At 41.7% G+C, this 17429-nt stretch overlaps 1 protein-coding gene across 1 annotated transcript; it reads left to right on the top strand.

The window, feature by feature from the left end:
• Positions 1 to 295: 295 nt before the first annotated feature.
• LOC126474490 (uncharacterized) lies at positions 296 to 15250 on the top strand. Its single transcript, XM_050101961.1, has 2 exons — positions 296 to 746; positions 14865 to 15250. Exons 1-2 carry the CDS (start codon positions 296 to 298, stop codon positions 15248 to 15250), a joined length of 837 nt encoding a protein of 278 aa, XP_049957918.1.
• Positions 15251 to 17429: the final 2179 nt, after the last annotated feature.

The following is a 17429-nucleotide window of genomic DNA, read 5'->3' as shown; positions in this document are numbered from 1 at the left end:
TAATCGCGCACGAGCGGAGGCAGAGAGAGGCAGAGAGAGAGGGAGCGAGAGAGACAGAGAGAGCGAGCATCAGGGAGAGGAAAGCAGCACTCCGCACTCCCCTAGAGGTCAAGACGCCGCCGGTCCAGCTAGGTCCCTCGGGCCGCTGGAGGCGTTCCGCCGTAGTGGGGGGACGTTTTCAGCACATATAAACCTCTGTGGCATATCGTTGCGAGGTTCAGTGTGTAGATAAGACTCCGGTTTTCGCCCGTCGGCACCACCTATCAACAACTAAGGGTACTGCTGGGAGCCAGAAATGCTGTTCCGAACGTGGATGCTGTTACTGCTGGCAGTGACATGGACGGCATCGGCTGATGACAAGAGTGGAGACGGAGACGAAGATCTCGGCGTCGGCCTCAAGATGGCCTTCCGCTTGTACGACGAATGCGAGAGACGCGGTGACACCCTGGCGGTCTGCCTCAAGATGCGAGCTGTGAACCTCCTGGACCGAGCCATGCAGTTGCCGGAAATCCCTCTGGGGGAGTCGGTGCTACTGGTGCGGTCGTCAGAGGAGGATGACGCGATAGGCGGCAGCAGGGGCGCGTCCCAAGACGACCTCGCGGATCGCAGCAGCAGCCCTGGCCAGAGGGAGGACAGAGTGGACCGAGCCCTGATGGACCGCGTAGCGTGCTTCATCAGCTCTCACAGGCTGCAGCTGACGCTGCCCAGGCTGCAAGGCGAGGACCTGGAGAGGGGCGTCGAGGAAGGTGTGTTTCCGTTTAGCTTTCATTGAGATGTACGTCTACATACACAAATTGCGAGAAACCACTGTGCAGTACGAAGTGGAACTAACATCGTGCACGTACTATAAGTTTATGTTCTACTCCCTCGCTCACTGAACGAAGGGGTTAAAATGACTCTCGGTATATTGCTGTACGCCCGCTAATCTCTCATATTCTAATGGTGTCTAGCACAATGGCAGCACGATGCTCTCAGATTCATTTAACAATACGGGTTCTCTTAATATACACCCACAGGGTTTCGAGGGAACTACGTTGTGCTTATCCAAGGAATCCTGGTTAAGTTTAGCGAGCATTTCGTTACACTTCCATATGTGCTATATGGACCTAGAAGCATGTCTTTGGAAATGCTGAATGTCTGTGATCTAGCCTGCTTGATAAGAGCTCCAGTCGCTGGAACTTACCATGGAAGTGGTCGCACCAGCATCTCGTATTTCCTTTACAGATGCACTGCATTTTCTCAGAACATAACCATCAAGTAAATGTCTTCCATTCGCTTTTCTGATCGTACGAGATCGTCACATTTCATATCGGTTCTTAGTATTACCGCTACATGCTTAAGTGGTATGATATGCTCAAAATGCTCATTACTACCCCTGTAATGAACTTTTGGGTCCTTTCTCTTCACATTAATCTATTTTGAAATAGTGTTGCCACTCATCACAACGAAAGGAAATTCCTATAGTACAAAACTCTATCATTGTCGCTTATTTGTAGATGGCCTTCATTGTTTTTGGTGTATGTATCATCACAAGTTCGTTTACTCTGAGAAATAATCCAAATGGTTCCTATGGCTCTGAGCACTTTGGGACTTAACTTCTGAGGTCATCAGCCCCCTGGAACTGAGAACTACTTAAACCTAACTAACCTAAGGACATCACACACATCCGTGGCCGAGGAAGGATTCGAACCAGCGACCGTAGCGATCGCGCCGTTCCAGACGGCTAGAAATAACCCAGACTCTGTGTTTTTTATGTACACAAGGAATGAAGAAAAGAATACCAAGTAACAGAAATTATACTGCAACTACCCGACTTTTCACGAGAAGAGGGATCTCTATGCTAATGTAACAAGCTCCCTAAATAGAAGCTATTTTGCCCAGACCGCAGCTCATGCTTATCCTGATTACTAGCTTCAGCAAGTTGTATTGCCATATTCATATGATCGGATACGTGAACTCTAAAGCCTCTAGGTGTGGCAAATTGCCATCTGGTAGTATGTAAACACAAACAAGCATAACGCGAGAAAAGGGCAAAACTGCAAAATTTTGGTATTGTCTGGTTTCCTGTTTAGTCCACCTTATCCAACACCCCATTCAGAGTGAAACTTCAAATCCTGTTTACAATTGGATACATGATTAATAAGATATCTGTAGCAGGCAAAATAATTATTCTCTTGTTAGAGAACCTTGATCTCTCAGAAGCACTGATGACGGGCTACGTTAGCTGCGTAATGTACTTCTAACTAAACTCAATGGCCTTTGGTTTAGACATTATAGTAATAGTCCACAGCTGTGGCGCCAGTCTTTTGTAGTTTCGTAATTTTTTTTTTTTTTTTTACTATTCCTACGAGAGTCACACACTGACGATAGTATCTAAAGAGCTACGTTTCATGTATAATGCACTTCATTTATTCTTACAATGTGATAATTTTACTAATTTTACTATTATGTAGTCATACATCTACCTGCAGATAATCTTGGTTGTATCTCTTTTCCTCAGTTTAGTATTCAATTGGGATTTTGATTGATGGTTTCGATGGATGATAGTTGGACATAGTAAATAATAAATGACAGCAGCAAAAATTTAAAATAGAAAACAACAGGAAAATACAAATCAAATTTAGTACCAAATATACGAAAGTCAATTGCGCCAAGAACAGACATATCGAATGTATATTGTAAGAAGCAAAAAAAAAAAAATCCTATTTTACGGTGGAACTGTTTTACAATCAGATGAAAAAGATGCACGCAATGGTTCGAAATGAATGGCTTCAAACTAGTCGCCTTTAAGGAAAATATATGCAACCGTGAGAGGAAAATAATTAAATAAGGTAGTAAAACATTACTCTCCGACTGTCTGAGAACACAAAATAGTGAGTAAAATCAAAATGTCAGATCAGAGCATGTATAATTAGAATTTCTTAAACAGGTAAGAAAAGCAATGTCTCTGCCAATACCGATATATTACTCTCTGCAATGACATGTATTAAAAAAAATTAAAACTGAACATGGCTGTCATGTTCAGAGGACTGCGCGACACCGGCCGGCCGTCGTGTCATCCCACGCCATATGGCGTCACTCGCTTGCGGTAGAGAGGGGCGTGGGGTCAGCACACAGCTCTCCTGGCTATTATCAGCTGCTCTGACCTTGGAGCCGTTATTGATCATTCACGTCGGTACTGAACTGGCATTTCGAGGCCACCCATTACAGTTCTCCTTCCAAGGAAGAATTATTGGCACTACTGGAAACTGAATGCATTTAATCCGCATTGCATGCACACTGACCACTCAGTTATGCAAGCGGATCGCCATTACATGTGAAATTCTTAAATATCACAGGCGTCTATACCATACGATACTCAAGTATACGTGTGAAATACAAAATCGAAAATTTCAGTGGGCCTAATGTTTAAGACACGTTTCTTTCTTTTTTAAGGAAATGTAACGTAAAATCATAAGCTAACACTATTCCTCCAAGCTTAAGGTTAACAGTATTCTCGCAGTTGATCTACATCATCTCTGAAAGCAACTGAAAAGTGTTTGTACAACGGAACATAGGCGGTTCACGGTACTATTGTATATTTATATATAAGAATTGTCAGCCAATGTGTAATTTTATTTCTATCGTGAAGCACAACACTAGCATCCATATTCTACAAGCCACCTTGCGTTGAATAGCTAAATGTTAAGTGTAGTTCCCTCGTCCTATCGTTACATTAATTCCAGTGAGCCAGCGCACGTGTGAATACAGTGGAAGCTTCGAAAAATTGTCTCCGTGGCTGTGATGCTTCGAATTTGACCTGTATTTACGCGAGCTTTCCCTTTTATTCTCATCGATGTATGCCGAGAGTATAATGCTGCCCTCAATGACTTTTCTACTGTACAATGAAGCATTCGCCATTTCAATGCTGGTAGACGTAGGTAAATAACTGACATGTCTTTAGAGGTTAAAAATTAATATTTATAATCCTCATAGAAGTGTGGTACTTCCTTAGATTTAATTCCAAAATAAATCTCTGACACCGAGGATGAAGAGAAAAGCTCGTGAATAAATATTTAGACGTTTAGATACATTCATTTGGTTCGGTAAAGAACTTTTTCTCCATCAGATCACCCGTACGGACAACATTACATGACGTGGAATTGTTGAGGAAATAACCGGCCATTAATGCTTTCAGGCAAAGCCCACACACGTGTATAGCCCTAAGAAAATACACCTACCACTGTCGTAACGCCGTTACGGAAGTCAGATACATGGAGAAACATTTGGGTAGCCATTGTACTCTACTGGAAACATCTTGCAAAAAGAAAGGTGTAAATTCTCAGCTTTCAATAAAATTTAACGAACTGTGAATTTAAGACGTGACCGCATGTAGTTCCGAGGCTGTAATAGCTGCAGCTGCGGTTGCTTCGTGAAGTAAAAATTAAGAAGGAATGAGCTTTTAACACTTCTTTTTTAGTGGCAGTAAGGAAGAAAGTGGTGCGGCTTGGAAACAATAGGGAATTACGTAGTAATTGTCGCTCGCAACCACTTTGCTCGCCCGTGACTGCAAGCATGTTTTGTGAAGCCAAATTGCAGAACCGTTGTTTCTTAAAATTACTTCTTTCACCACTCTTTCAAATCTGCGAACAATAACAAGATTTTCCGAAGAATGTAGTCTGTCACCTCACGAGTATCCAAAGGCCTAGCATAGTGTTGAGAATGAAACGAATCACAAAGAATTATCGAAAAAATTACGTCAGACAGAATGTTAGTTTTTTGGACACATAGTGATAACATCAACATCGATGTAGTACATATCAGGAAAAAAATAATAAGTGATAATTATTTCAAATAAAAAGTCGTTAATGAAATTTTCGTATGTGAATTAAATTACATTTATTAAACATCTTTTCATTTAAAAATAACACAAATTTTATCACAAACATGTGAAAAAAGTTATCACGGTTAATTTTCACAGGTCACTTTAATGAGCTGAAGGTGTATAAAAGTCGGATACCATATAGCAATCAGGTTATTTAATGTTACTAATAATGTACTAATGATTATTTTGTTCTCCTCATAAATTATTCAACGGAGTAAAATCAACTGGCTACCTCTAATTCCCTCAAGTTTCTTTCAAATTATGCTTTTCTCCTAGGTAAAATTTTCATGAATGCTGGTGAGTTATTGGAAAATGTTTCTGGTTGATGAACACCTTAGTGTTCACCAAAGGCATTAACTTCAGCTCTTCACACTGATCGTTCTTATTCATATTATTGATTCCGTAATTGTGATGTTCGTTTGAAAGAGAGATCGACCTATATTGTTTTCATCTTGTTTAACCCAGGAATAAATATAATATATAGTCGGTGTATCTAATTCTTAGCAGTTGATTCTGCGGTACCTTCTGAATTCCACGTCATGCATAACTGGTATGACATGTTTGGGGAGATTTAACTAGGCTTCATTTGCTACCCGAAATACGACAGTAAAAGACAATAAGCATTCTATGCTTGCTTTACTGTTCTAGTACGACGCATGTCTCACACTTTGGTATAGCAAACAAATTTCTGCTTAGGTTTTGTGCTCCTTTCTTCGCAACTGAATTTGTTATCTAGCCTTCTGGGACACCACTTGCAGTTGGTTCCCTGTTAGATTAACACACAGTTTAATAAAGGACTTTCTCAACTAACATCACGTTTATTGCTAGAGATAAACACACTGGGCCAGTTAACCGAAATTCTTTTAACACCGTAGTTCTCTTATATACTTAAAAGACATGAATTACATAGTGAAACCGCTTTGGCAGAAAATTTGTAAAAATACTGCAAGTCGTAAATCTAGTATCCAGTGTCTTAAGTGAGTCATTCCTCCTGTGTAAACAGCTTTCTCATTACTGGGATTTTTTAGAAAAATTAATTATAATTTCTGTAATATGTTACGATAAGTTAGCTATGGAGCTTCGTCGTAAAATTGTTAAAAATGTTTGAAATAGTGAAATGAAACAAAGTTTTGGTCTTACTTTTTATTCTCATTCTTAGAAGGAAATTTGTCTCATAGTACCCGAGACAGCTGGAACGTCCTCCAGTGAGAATTGAATGGTACAACATACAACTTTAGATGTCACAAAAATCTATGAACAAACTTCAACTTACTAGATGTTTTCCATTAAGCATTAGAATGTTTAAGTTTTAAAGTTTTAACGATAGACGTTACTTCCTCGGGTGCTTAGGGCTTGATACTCATGTTACTGAAGTCAGTTAAGTATGCCAGACAAAAAGGAGACATCGTGCTCATATTGCGTGAGACCGCATCCTCTGTCCTTGATAATTCGATGAGGAGGAGAGTGCACAAATTTCTTCAGGTACATCATATTCCACTGCAGTTACTCATTGATGATAATTTTAGGCATTTGACATCATCCCGCACTGCCGATTACTGAAAAAAAAAAAAAAAGAAATGAGTTTAGCCAGTATCGGACCAGATTTACAAGTGCATTCAAGACTTCCTTGTAAATAAAGGTCAACACGTCGCTCTCAACTGAACAAATTCGACAGCATTAAAGGTAATTTCCAGGGTACACAAGGAAGTGTGATAGGACCGTTAAATCGGCAGACACTCGAACATTCCTTTCATCCTTATTCTGGGAAACTGCCATCGCCGAGCGGTTCTAGGCGCTACAGTCTGGAACCGCGCGACCGCTACGGTCGCAGGTTCGAATCCTGCCTCGGGTATGGATGTGTGTGATGTCCTCGTGTTAATTAGGTTTAAGTAGTAATAAGTTCTAGGGAACTGATGACCTCAGAAGTTAAGTCCCATAGTGCTCAGAGCCATCGGACCGTTAATGTTCACAAGGAAAATATATGATCAGGTAGAAAGAGTCGGAAGCTCTTTAAAACTGATCGCAGATGGTGCACTTTTTATAAGTAGAAATGCTAGAATACAGCACAGATCTGCAGAATGACCTCAGAGGACTTGTGAATGGTGCACGCTCTGCCAGTTGACCCTGAATCTGATTATAATACACTGCGTATAAGCAGGGAAAGAAATTCACTACGGTGCAACTAAACTATTGATGTCAAATTTCTGGAAACAGTATCTGTGGTAAAATATCTAGGAGTAACTATCCAGAGTTACCGTAAGTGTAATGGCCACTAAAAAAAAATAGTACGAAAAGCTGGTGCCAGACTGAGACTCGGAGAAAGAATCTTAAGGAAATGTAGCTCAGTCACGGAGGAAGTGGCTTACAAGGCGCTTGTTCGACCGATTCCTGAGTATCGTTCTTCAGTCTGGTTCCCGTTTCAGGTAGGACTGACGGAAGGGATAGAGAAGATCCGACGAAGTGCAGGGCGTTACATTACGGGATTATTTAGTCGATGCGAGAGCGTTACAAAGATTCTTAACAATCTTCACTGGTAGACACTACAAGGAAGGCGTTGTGCAACACGCAGAGGCTTACCTCTTAAATTTCCGGGAAGAGTCGGACAACATGTTACTTCCTCTACGCACACACACACGCACACACGCACACACGCACACACACACACACACACACACACACACACACGCACGCACGCACACAAAATTCGAGAAATTAGAAGCAAAGCGACAATAATTCTTCTCACGCGCCATTCACGAGTGGAACATAGGAAGGGGGAGATTAGTTAGTGGTAGCAGTTGTACCTTCCGCCAAACGCAGTTATGTGTTTTGCGGAGTATGATGTAGATATGAAATCAAACCACGAACAGGATTTTTCTTGGGAGATAGCACCTCCAAAACACACTTATTTAATTGTAGACGAAAAGCCAGCCCTGAGTAACCGAGAACGTTGAAATTAACTTCATCGTTAAGTTTGACAGTAACCTGAATGAGTGGAATGAAGTCATGGTATAAGAGACGCCCCAAAACATCACCGATACTCATTGCATCTGTCAGCCACTGACCACTTCCTAAGATGTTTTGTCCCTTGAAGACGTGCAGCCCTATGTGACACTGTGAGAAATGACCTTTTGCGAGGTTCCCGAGCCCATATATCAATTACTTGCGGTTTCTTTAAGATACTTCACTCTGAAACTGGTGAACAGGGACATGCATTCACTGACATTAGCAATTTCTGTCAGATTTGAAACAAATTGTCATTGGCTAGGACTTACACTCACCTTCAGTCCATGTCGGTTGGAATCTTCTTGCGATGACAGGCCATAGGCGATTTTATATACCCGCGGTTGGAAGACCATTTATTGTAGACATGTTGGACAGTTCACGGTGATAAAGCAACGAATTTGGCAACATCTATAATAGCTCTTTGTTTCCACTCCGTAGCGCATCAACCCACGTCACCGTCCTTATTCGATAAAACAAACCGGCTACAGCATCTGCAGCGCTTCAAATTGATCAATGCACTCAAGGTAACTAACATTTCTTCTGCTGAATTTGTACAGGTCGGCCATAAGTATTGCAGGAAATATAATATGTTGCTGGTACCTCCGTCTGCCAAGTAACACTTCCAAGCGCTTCTTAATGCGTTTTTGCTAATCTACACGCTTCTGATACCAGTACAACACTTACTCTCGAAGTTACATCCTAGATTTCTGCTTCAACTACTCTTTCTTTGTATTCCACATCGTCTTTATTTTGTTGGTGGGGTAACTGTCTACTTTCAATACACTGAAATATGGCTCATAATGAGTAATAATATCAACACCACAACTCTCCATTTATCGTATATTCCTTGCCAACTGCATCATTTCTTTTGTAATCTACTTTTGAACGAACAAATGGGTGAGAACTTAGTTCCATTTTTCATTCATTCTCGGAGCACTGTAGACACTACTTCAGTTAAAGTCAGTTTTATATAAAACTCAACTTATCCCGATTAACTCAGTTCTACAACAGGCGATTTTCTGTCCTGATCACTACACACATAACCTATCATATTGAAGGTTTAAGCTGCCGTTGACTATTGGTTTTACTTTGACTGTGATTTAGGGGTAGCGTATTATACAATTTGTACAAACGTTGTGATTCGAGCGTTCGATCACAGCTCCTCTTTGGATTTTGAATAATAGCCATTTGGGCTACCTGACTTTATCACCAGGAGAGCGATCTATGAGTTTCTAAAATGCGATCTTCTCACTAAAGCAGTTTTATTTGGCCAGGTCGCAAAAAATACATGTATAAACTAGTTTCGGCAATTTAAATTGCAATCTTCAGATCATCTACGTACATCAACAACTGTGCCATTCAATGCAGTTCACTCTAAAGAGTGGCGCAATGATTGATGTGTGTAGATGCTCTGAAAACGGCTGTTTGAATTGCCTAAACTAGTTGTCTATATTTGTATTTATTGCGATCTACGCAAATAAAATTTCCCTAGGAAAAAATTATACTTTTCACCAACCAGTAGCTTCGGCGGCTAAAGTCTGTATAGGAAGAAACCACCTCAGATTGCCAAGGGCCTTGGAAAGCAGAAAGAGAGATAGGGGAGAGAGACAAACAGACAGACAGAGAGAGAGAGAGAGAGGGGGGGGAGGAGGGTTTGGAGAAGCGGGTAGAGGTTACATGTATCCTCTTCTTTTTCTGTGTAAACTGCCTGTCACTGAAGGTGGAAGAATTCACAATGTTCAACAGCATAAAGATGGTATGGAGACAACTGCATTACAGAAACATAATTGGCTCGTAAGTGGAATGCTATCCTTGGCCAAAGTTTCCAAATGTGTACGCTGTTTGGGTTGTTGGGTATACATTTTGAATAGGGAGTTAAACATAAAGTGAAACTGAAAAACTAATAAATGCATACCGTTTTACGAGTCGAGCGCTAGTGAAATATAAAAAGTCTGGATGTGGCAGTGAAGTTAGAAAAAGGGAAAAGACAGTCTAGATGCAATAAGGGTGAATGAAGTGAAATGGAAAGTGGATAGAGATATATGATCAGATGATCATTGGGTTAAATCAACATATCGGCAAGAAGAGGAAATGGTGTAACAGAAGCCGGTTTGGATTTGAAATGGAAGATATGACAGAGAGTGATTTATTGTGAGCAGTACTGTAATAGTATCTGTCTCATCACCAACGCGATCAAAGCAACGTCAAAACGTATGTTTTGGGTATGTACATGTCATTAACATAAGCACAAGATGAAAAATAGAGATATTATATTAGATTCGTAACATAGAATATATAGTGAAGATGAAAATTGCATAATCATAGGGTGCTGGAACATGGAAGGAAGTGGAAGCAGAGCTGTGGGAAAACACATTGTCAGCAATTGAAGTGAGAGACACGGGAAACTACTGAGTTCGGCAGTAAATTTTACTGGTAACAGTAAATACACTGTTTAAAAATCATAAGATCAGGAGACACAGGAAGGAAACGTATTAACTAAATGATGGAGAGACGTAGATTGTGATACCTGATATTGAAGTCAAAGGTGTTCCCATCTGCAGATTTATTTATTTGACATATGTCACAACATACGGTTTTGTTATACAGATGTATAAGAGTGAAAACGTACAGTGCAAGTACGTCACATATTTATTAACATTAGAATTCAACCTCTCAATCCAATCAACAGCATCCAGTGTCATTACCAGGAAGTGTTGGATGGTGTGGGATGTCTCGCCGTAACTACTAGACAGGTCGAACATATTTTCCCACTCGAAAAGAAAGTTCTTGCATGCACCGTTGTTAGTTGTTAGTGCAGTATCTAGTCGCTGTTGGTTTAGTGTGGGTACTTGGTGGTGCTTTATGGCTTGCATCAGAACCTTCATCAAGACACTCTGTAGCAGTTCTTATTGCCGGTTGGCTGGATTTTAGTACGCCAGACGTAAAACTTGCGATATAATTGTTAGTGCTAAGCGCGAGGTTGCCACGTGCAGATATAGACTCAGATCACAGGTTAGTAATAGTGGCTAAAGTTTTAAAAAATCTGTGTGATAGAATCAAAGTACAAATAATTGGCATACTGAAGAACTGAGTAATGAAGATCTGAATTAGAAATTATCTGCGGTTGTTGATACGGAGATGTTCATAGTCTTCAGGGCAGTCCAATTAAATAGGATTTGATATCCCAAACAGAGTAAATACTGAAGCGGGGAAGATAAATGTGAATACGACTAAGGTAACTGCGAAGAAACATAGGGTAGCAAAAGAGAAATTTCAACTCATATAAGGAAAACAGAAAAGCAAAAATTTTCAGGATAGGAATGGCATAAAACTGTGTGAGACAAATATGAATGAAATCAATAGAAAGTACAAAGAAACTTGGAAACTTGTGAATAAATCAAAAAATAATTGATCGTTGGAAGGACAGATCCTGCAGACAAGAAAGTAAAAACATCTTTCAGAGAAATTAAAAGAAAATGCTTCAACATTGTGTGCGAAAGGAATTACGGTGTTAAACTCAGAAGACAATGGGAAACAACTTCTGTAAGAGGGAGGTAATATCGGCTAACGTGATACAGAAGGAAATGGAGGATCCAGCATTAGAGTAGGAGTTTGACAGAGCCGTGAAAGATTTGCACTGAAACAAGGCAAGAGATATATTTATTTTCTGCGGACTTTGTAAACTCGTTGAGAGAAGTGGCGACCAAACAATTATTATGATTAACTTTTCTTAAAGGGAACCACTGTCGAATAAAACTTTTAAAAAGACTTTGATTGTTAAAATTACTTATCTGAAACCTAAATTTCAGTTTTGAGCTTTAGCCATTTTCTAATAGAGCGCAGCAAATTTAATTAACATGCGCTAGAGACGTACAAATGGGTTTCAAAATATATAGTCTGAAGAGTCGATGACAACCATGACATCCTTTAAATACAATTTCTCTATTTGCAGGCAGACTCCGTGGGAATGGATACATGAGACTTTCTGAACATTTTCGTCCACACAGTCCCAAAGCTATCAAGGGTATTCACTTGCGTGAACTGTCGGAAAATCAGTTTTTCAGTTCATCCATCCAAATTATTGAGCATAAATATAAGTAGAAAAACGACAAAGAAGGTATCATGTGATCACTATGCTGTACGCAAATGATGGAGGATTAATATAGAATGAGGAAGCAAACGCACAACATACGGTGTGAATGGTAAACGAACTAGGAAGACAATGCTACAATCTGAAACTATCCCCCCTCTATAACTGAAGTTATGGCTCAGTAAGACATCGCCCAGTTCAATCAAAAACTACTATTGTAGTCAAAGCAATGGGACATGTCTCCAGTTTTAGATATTTACGGTGTGATGTCAACATGAATAACGACAATGATGCTCAGCATAAAATGAATAAGTTTGAACACATTTGTGGAACTATAAATAAAACGTCAGCCATTGTTGCTGTGCACTATATTTAACACCTATATGACCATAAATCACGTACAAATTTTACCATTTATTCTTATTACTTTACTGTATACGAACTAGAAATGAAATTTCGTTTGCTATTCTCCCTGCTGTTGGAATTTTAGTGCCTGGCATTATAGTATGTTGACCATATCACAGTTTAATGTGCTGTTAAGCTTGGATATGGAAATTTTTTGGGTCGTATTTAGATAAGCTGTGTAGACATATTAATGTGGTCACCTATCAAAATCCTGAATAATGACCTCTTGCAACGTAGATGTGTTTGAAGAGAGTAATGATGTTCTGGAAGGTACCGACAGAGATGTGGAGCTATGTGCACTGCTTTCTCCGTTCAGGATCCAGTCTGCAAACAGCCCGATGAAGGTGATCCCACAGATTCTCGATTGGCTTTCAATGCGGGGAGTTTGATGGCCAGGGGAGTACAGTAAACTCGTGTTGGTGATGCCATCATGCTGAAGTAAAACAAACTGCATGTACGCGTGGATATGGTCTCCATGGATAGATTCATACATATGTTGATCCACTGTGACTTCCAGAATCACCCGGAGATCACCCAAGGAATGTTACGAAAACATTCCCCAGACCGTAACGCGCCCTCCTCCGGCCTGGAACCTTCCGACAATTGACGTAGGATGTTGGCTTCCAGTCAGATGCAGCATAAAACCTGTTCCATATGAAAAGGCCACCTCTTACCTCTCTGTGGACGTCCAGTTGTGGTATCTGCGTGCAAATTGCAGTCTTCATCTCCGATGAACAGCAGTCGGCATGGGTGCACTAACCAGACACGTGCTATTGAGATCAATAACCAGCAGCTTTCACTGAACGATGAGACGATCCTGGTAGTCCCTTGGTTCACTGGTTCATCTGGATGGTCCGCTGCTCAACAGTTTTATGTCTATTGACGCGTACACATCTCTGCAGCCGCCTCCGCCGCCCCCCCCCCCCCCCGCTCCCCTCCACCTGCCAGAAGCCCTGTCATTTAGGCCGGTATTACACTATCAGATTTCTTTGTCAAAGATTTGATCAAATATTCCGTCAAATATATTTGACAAAGATCTTTGACGTAGCGCTAGAAGTGGTATTACACTGTCGTCATATTTCTCGTCGAAGTTCAAGATGGCTGACAACAACAACTTGTTATTAACCGCAGCAGTTGAATGTACCACAGCTTCCGCTTATGAGGAAGAGAAGCGGGGAAAAAAAAGGAAACATACCTGGGTGAAGCCGTGGGTTTTACGACGACACGATAACAGCATTCAACAAAACTAGTTACGTGAGCTTACAGTGAAGGACGTCAAGTCGTACATCAATTACTTAAGAATGAATGAGCATACATTCCTGTCTGTGCTCAATGAAGTGTATCGTTATATCACAAAGCACAATATTCACTTAAGAACTGCTACATCTGCAGAAGACAGCGCCACTGTAACACTCCGATTCCTTGCTACAGGAAAGGGTTAGGTTAGGTTAGGTCAGGTCTTCAATCTTCATAATCTACTTTTGTATTAAGCGTGCCTCACGTCGTAAAGCGCCTCATCAGCTTCATACATTTCTATTAATTTTGTAGTTGTCGGCACACACCAATTGTATTTACCCGCAATGTTTATAAAAGCACTACAGACGACAGAATACAGCGATGCTAGCGCTCCATGTGGTAACATGTCACATTGCAGTGAACAGAAGACAAGCGACTTCTTTGATCAAATCTACGGCGAGGCCCTACATTTGATGAAATATTGGACGAGATTGGACAAAGTTCCGTATTACACCATCAAATATCTTTGACAAAGATACTGGACAAAGATAATTGACAAAGAAATTTGATAGTGTAATACCGGCCTTACGGCCCGTGGTGCCCCGCAGTTGCCTGTTAATACACAGTGTACGTAATCCGCGGCGACACGAACAAGTTTCATTCCGGAAGAGTTTACAATAAACATTGCCGTTTCGAAAATGTTTCCACCCTTGGCCCGAAAGCCAGTGATCATGCGCTTTTGAACGTCAGATAAATCGCTACGTTTCCTTATTATGGCAGTGACTGCACAGTTTTCCGCGTCTGCCCGAGATGCACTGCTAATGCTGCCACCTGCACTCTGTGAGTTGTTATTGTACGTTGACAGTCCGCAGCTCGTGGTCGTGCGGTAGCGTTCTCGCTTGCTACGCCCGGGTTCCTGGGTTCGATTCGCGGCGGGGTCAGAGATTTTCTCTGCCTCGTGATAACTGGGTGTTGTGTGATTTCCTTTGGTTAGTTAGGTTTAAGTAGTTCAAGGGGGCTGGTGACGATAGACGTGAAGTCCCGTAGTGCTCAGAGCCATTTTTTTTTGTACGTTGACATTGAATATCCGCGGTGGTCAAGTTAATGTGACTGGACTTTGTATAACACCTAGATAGAATTATTTCACTTACACTACCGTTTTCTAGAAAGCTACTATCACAAAGGAAACCTTTAGTGAATTCCATTCGCTTCTTTGTTTCCTCATTACCTCCAATATTGCCTTACAAATCTATTGTCTGCTCCCAGGACGTGGTAAGATGAAGAAGATGATGGGCATGATGATGATGGGCATGGCCTCCAAGATGGCCGGCCTGATCCCCGCAGCCATCGCCGGCCTGTTCCTGCTGGCGGGCAAGGCACTCATCGTGAGCAAGATGGCGCTGGTGCTGATCCTGGTGATCGCGCTCAAGAAGATCGTGGCCCAGCGGCAGAACGAGGGCGGCCACCACTACGAGATGGCGCACGGCTGGCAGGGCGGCCACGGGGGCGGCGGTCACGGGGGCGGCGGACACGGCGGGGCCGACTGGGACCGCCGCTCGCTCGCCGCGCACCGCATGGCGTACCGCGCGCAGCACCGGCCCAGGGCGGCCGACGCCGCCGCAGCTGCAGCAAAGGAGAAGGCCGCCGCGTAGGGGCGACTCTGCGCCTAACCAGCGTGCGCTCTGCTCTCTCTGCACTCTCCTCCGGGCTCAGTGACGTATACCGAGTCTTTCACTGTATCTGCGCCACCAGTTCCGCTTTTAACTCCAATTCCTCCCTCCCACGCTCCACTAACAACGATCACTCACTACACCGTTACCTAATATAATTCAGTTTCTTCCCCTGCAACTGTCATACGAATCCATTGTTTACAAGTAGTTTTCTATGTCAGTGGTGAGTTCTATCTCCTCTTGCTGGTTCAACGTGGTATTGGTCTGGTCAGTGTCTTCCTCCCACGCTGTTTTAAGTTGTTCGAAGGTAACCGATAAGTGCCTAGGTCTTTAACAGTTTTCTTTCTTAAACTTTACTAACTCTGATGCTGTCTCACATATGACGCCAGCGATCTAAAAAAGTTTTCCATGCCAAACATCAAAATTTCAAGTCCTCTTACCATATCATACGATTTATTTAGTGCACACTACCCAGTGGGTAAGAAATAGTAGTGTTTATTCGCTGTAACCGTAATTCTCTCTCACGCTGACAGTGATAACTGCTGTATTATTCTCTTGTCTTCGTCCAGAGCCCGGGAACCACGCAGTTCCACAGTGGCTAGTTAAACTGTGTATTAAAAGTACTTGCTGTGGCGGAAGTATCTACTTTTAAGTGATCTTGATATGAGATGATGCATAAACGGCTTTGTGACAAAGTATTCGATTGTAGAGGTGATACTGAAATTTCAATTGTAGAGGAAAAACAGTTATTTTGACATTTTTGTAGAACGCACCCAGAAATTAATTTAGGTATTAGCTCCCAAGACTCTGAAGAATGGCAGCTACAAAAACATGAAAGAAGACCATTACCTGTCGAATACCTAGCTGAAGCTACGTCTTTCGCGTAGCTATACCGAGTAAGTGGTATGTCCTGGAGATTTTTATCACGAAGAAAAGTGTAACGTTCACCTTCTCATCATTGAAGGGGATTCCATTGAAACCACTAATATATCCCCCATATCATTACCTAATTCATTTTCGTCGCCTGAATGACATGTAATTTACGATACGTCCAAGAGAAATTTAATCTCCCCTCTATTTTTAATTTTTTTAAATATTTGTGCTTATGTTATCGCCATATCTTTTAATTTCGCAGTAAATTACTATATTACCAGAGTAAGAGATCTATGCTAGTGATTCAAGAATGTATGGAAGAATCAAGTCAGTTTTTATATTTAATTTCGTTCAAAATTGAATAGTTACAGCATCAGAGCCTCATATTTGTATCCCACAGCACCTTCCGACTCATTTTGCTTCTAATGATTTTCCGACGTGTTGAAGGAAGGATCAAATTTTTCTTGTTTCTTTCAAAGTGTAATAGATCTTCTCTCGACTGTTTATCTGCACGTGTACTGCTCTCGTACCAAACTAACAGTTCCACACTATTTGCTCGAGGATGCAGAGAAGACTAGAGCCCACTTTTATGTAAACTGTCGTACAAAATGAATTATGTTTTATTTATTTTATGAATTGTCACGAATGATTATAATTTATTGTGCGAATGTGAGTGACCTGCGTATGTGTGTGTGTGTGTGTGTGTGTCTGTGTATTTTTCTAAGAATATCTCAGGTGTAATTCCTAACAAAAGCGACCAACAAAACCAGTCAGCGCGAGTTGAGCAGCTGTGACGCAGCACCATTAATCACGAGGAGAGCATTAGAGAGCCTGCATACTGCCACGGTGAGCGGCGTGTCCAAGCCGGCACGGCCCCTCCACATCCCGGCCACGGCCAGTGTCACAGGGCAGGCGTGAGAGAGCCCGCTTCCGCACGGCCGTGACCCCGCGCGTGCAGCCGTGCGCTGCGTTGTTCCAGAGATCTGTCTACCTGCTGTGCGTGGGAACGCTTCCCGCGGGCGAAACTCTACAGAACTGCTTCCCGGAACGAATCAGTGCTCCTCGTGACATGCTGTACCAACCGCACCAGGCAGCTCTACAGGCTGTCACGGGAATTTTATTGTCTGTATGTTGCCATGGCTGTACACGCTCATTAATGTTCATTAAACGCATCACTATTATTTGCTTAATACTTTTTTATTCATCCAGTTCACTCCCTCTAATTACCTGATATGACAATTTTGATTGGAAATTAGCGAGACGCCTACTGCCACTCCGATTAAACATT

Source organism: Schistocerca serialis, chromosome 4 (genome assembly GCF_023864345.2).
Source record: "Schistocerca serialis cubense isolate TAMUIC-IGC-003099 chromosome 4, iqSchSeri2.2, whole genome shotgun sequence".
Lineage (NCBI taxonomy): Eukaryota > Metazoa > Arthropoda > Insecta > Orthoptera > Acrididae > Schistocerca > Schistocerca serialis.
Note: the sequence above shows the minus strand (reverse complement) of the source record. Positions and strands in the feature narration are given on the sequence as shown.

What these genes read in the sequence shown, in the direction of transcription:
- LOC126474490 (XM_050101961.1), top strand. Translation starts at nt 296, where the DNA reads ATGCTGTTCCGAACGTGGATGCTGTTACTGCTGGCAGTGACATGGACG. An exon ending in GGAGAGGGGCGTCGAGGAAG is followed by an intron (nt 747 to 14,864) that starts GTGTGTTTCCGT and finishes GTCTGCTCCCAG; the next exon opens with GACGTGGTAAGATGAAGAAG.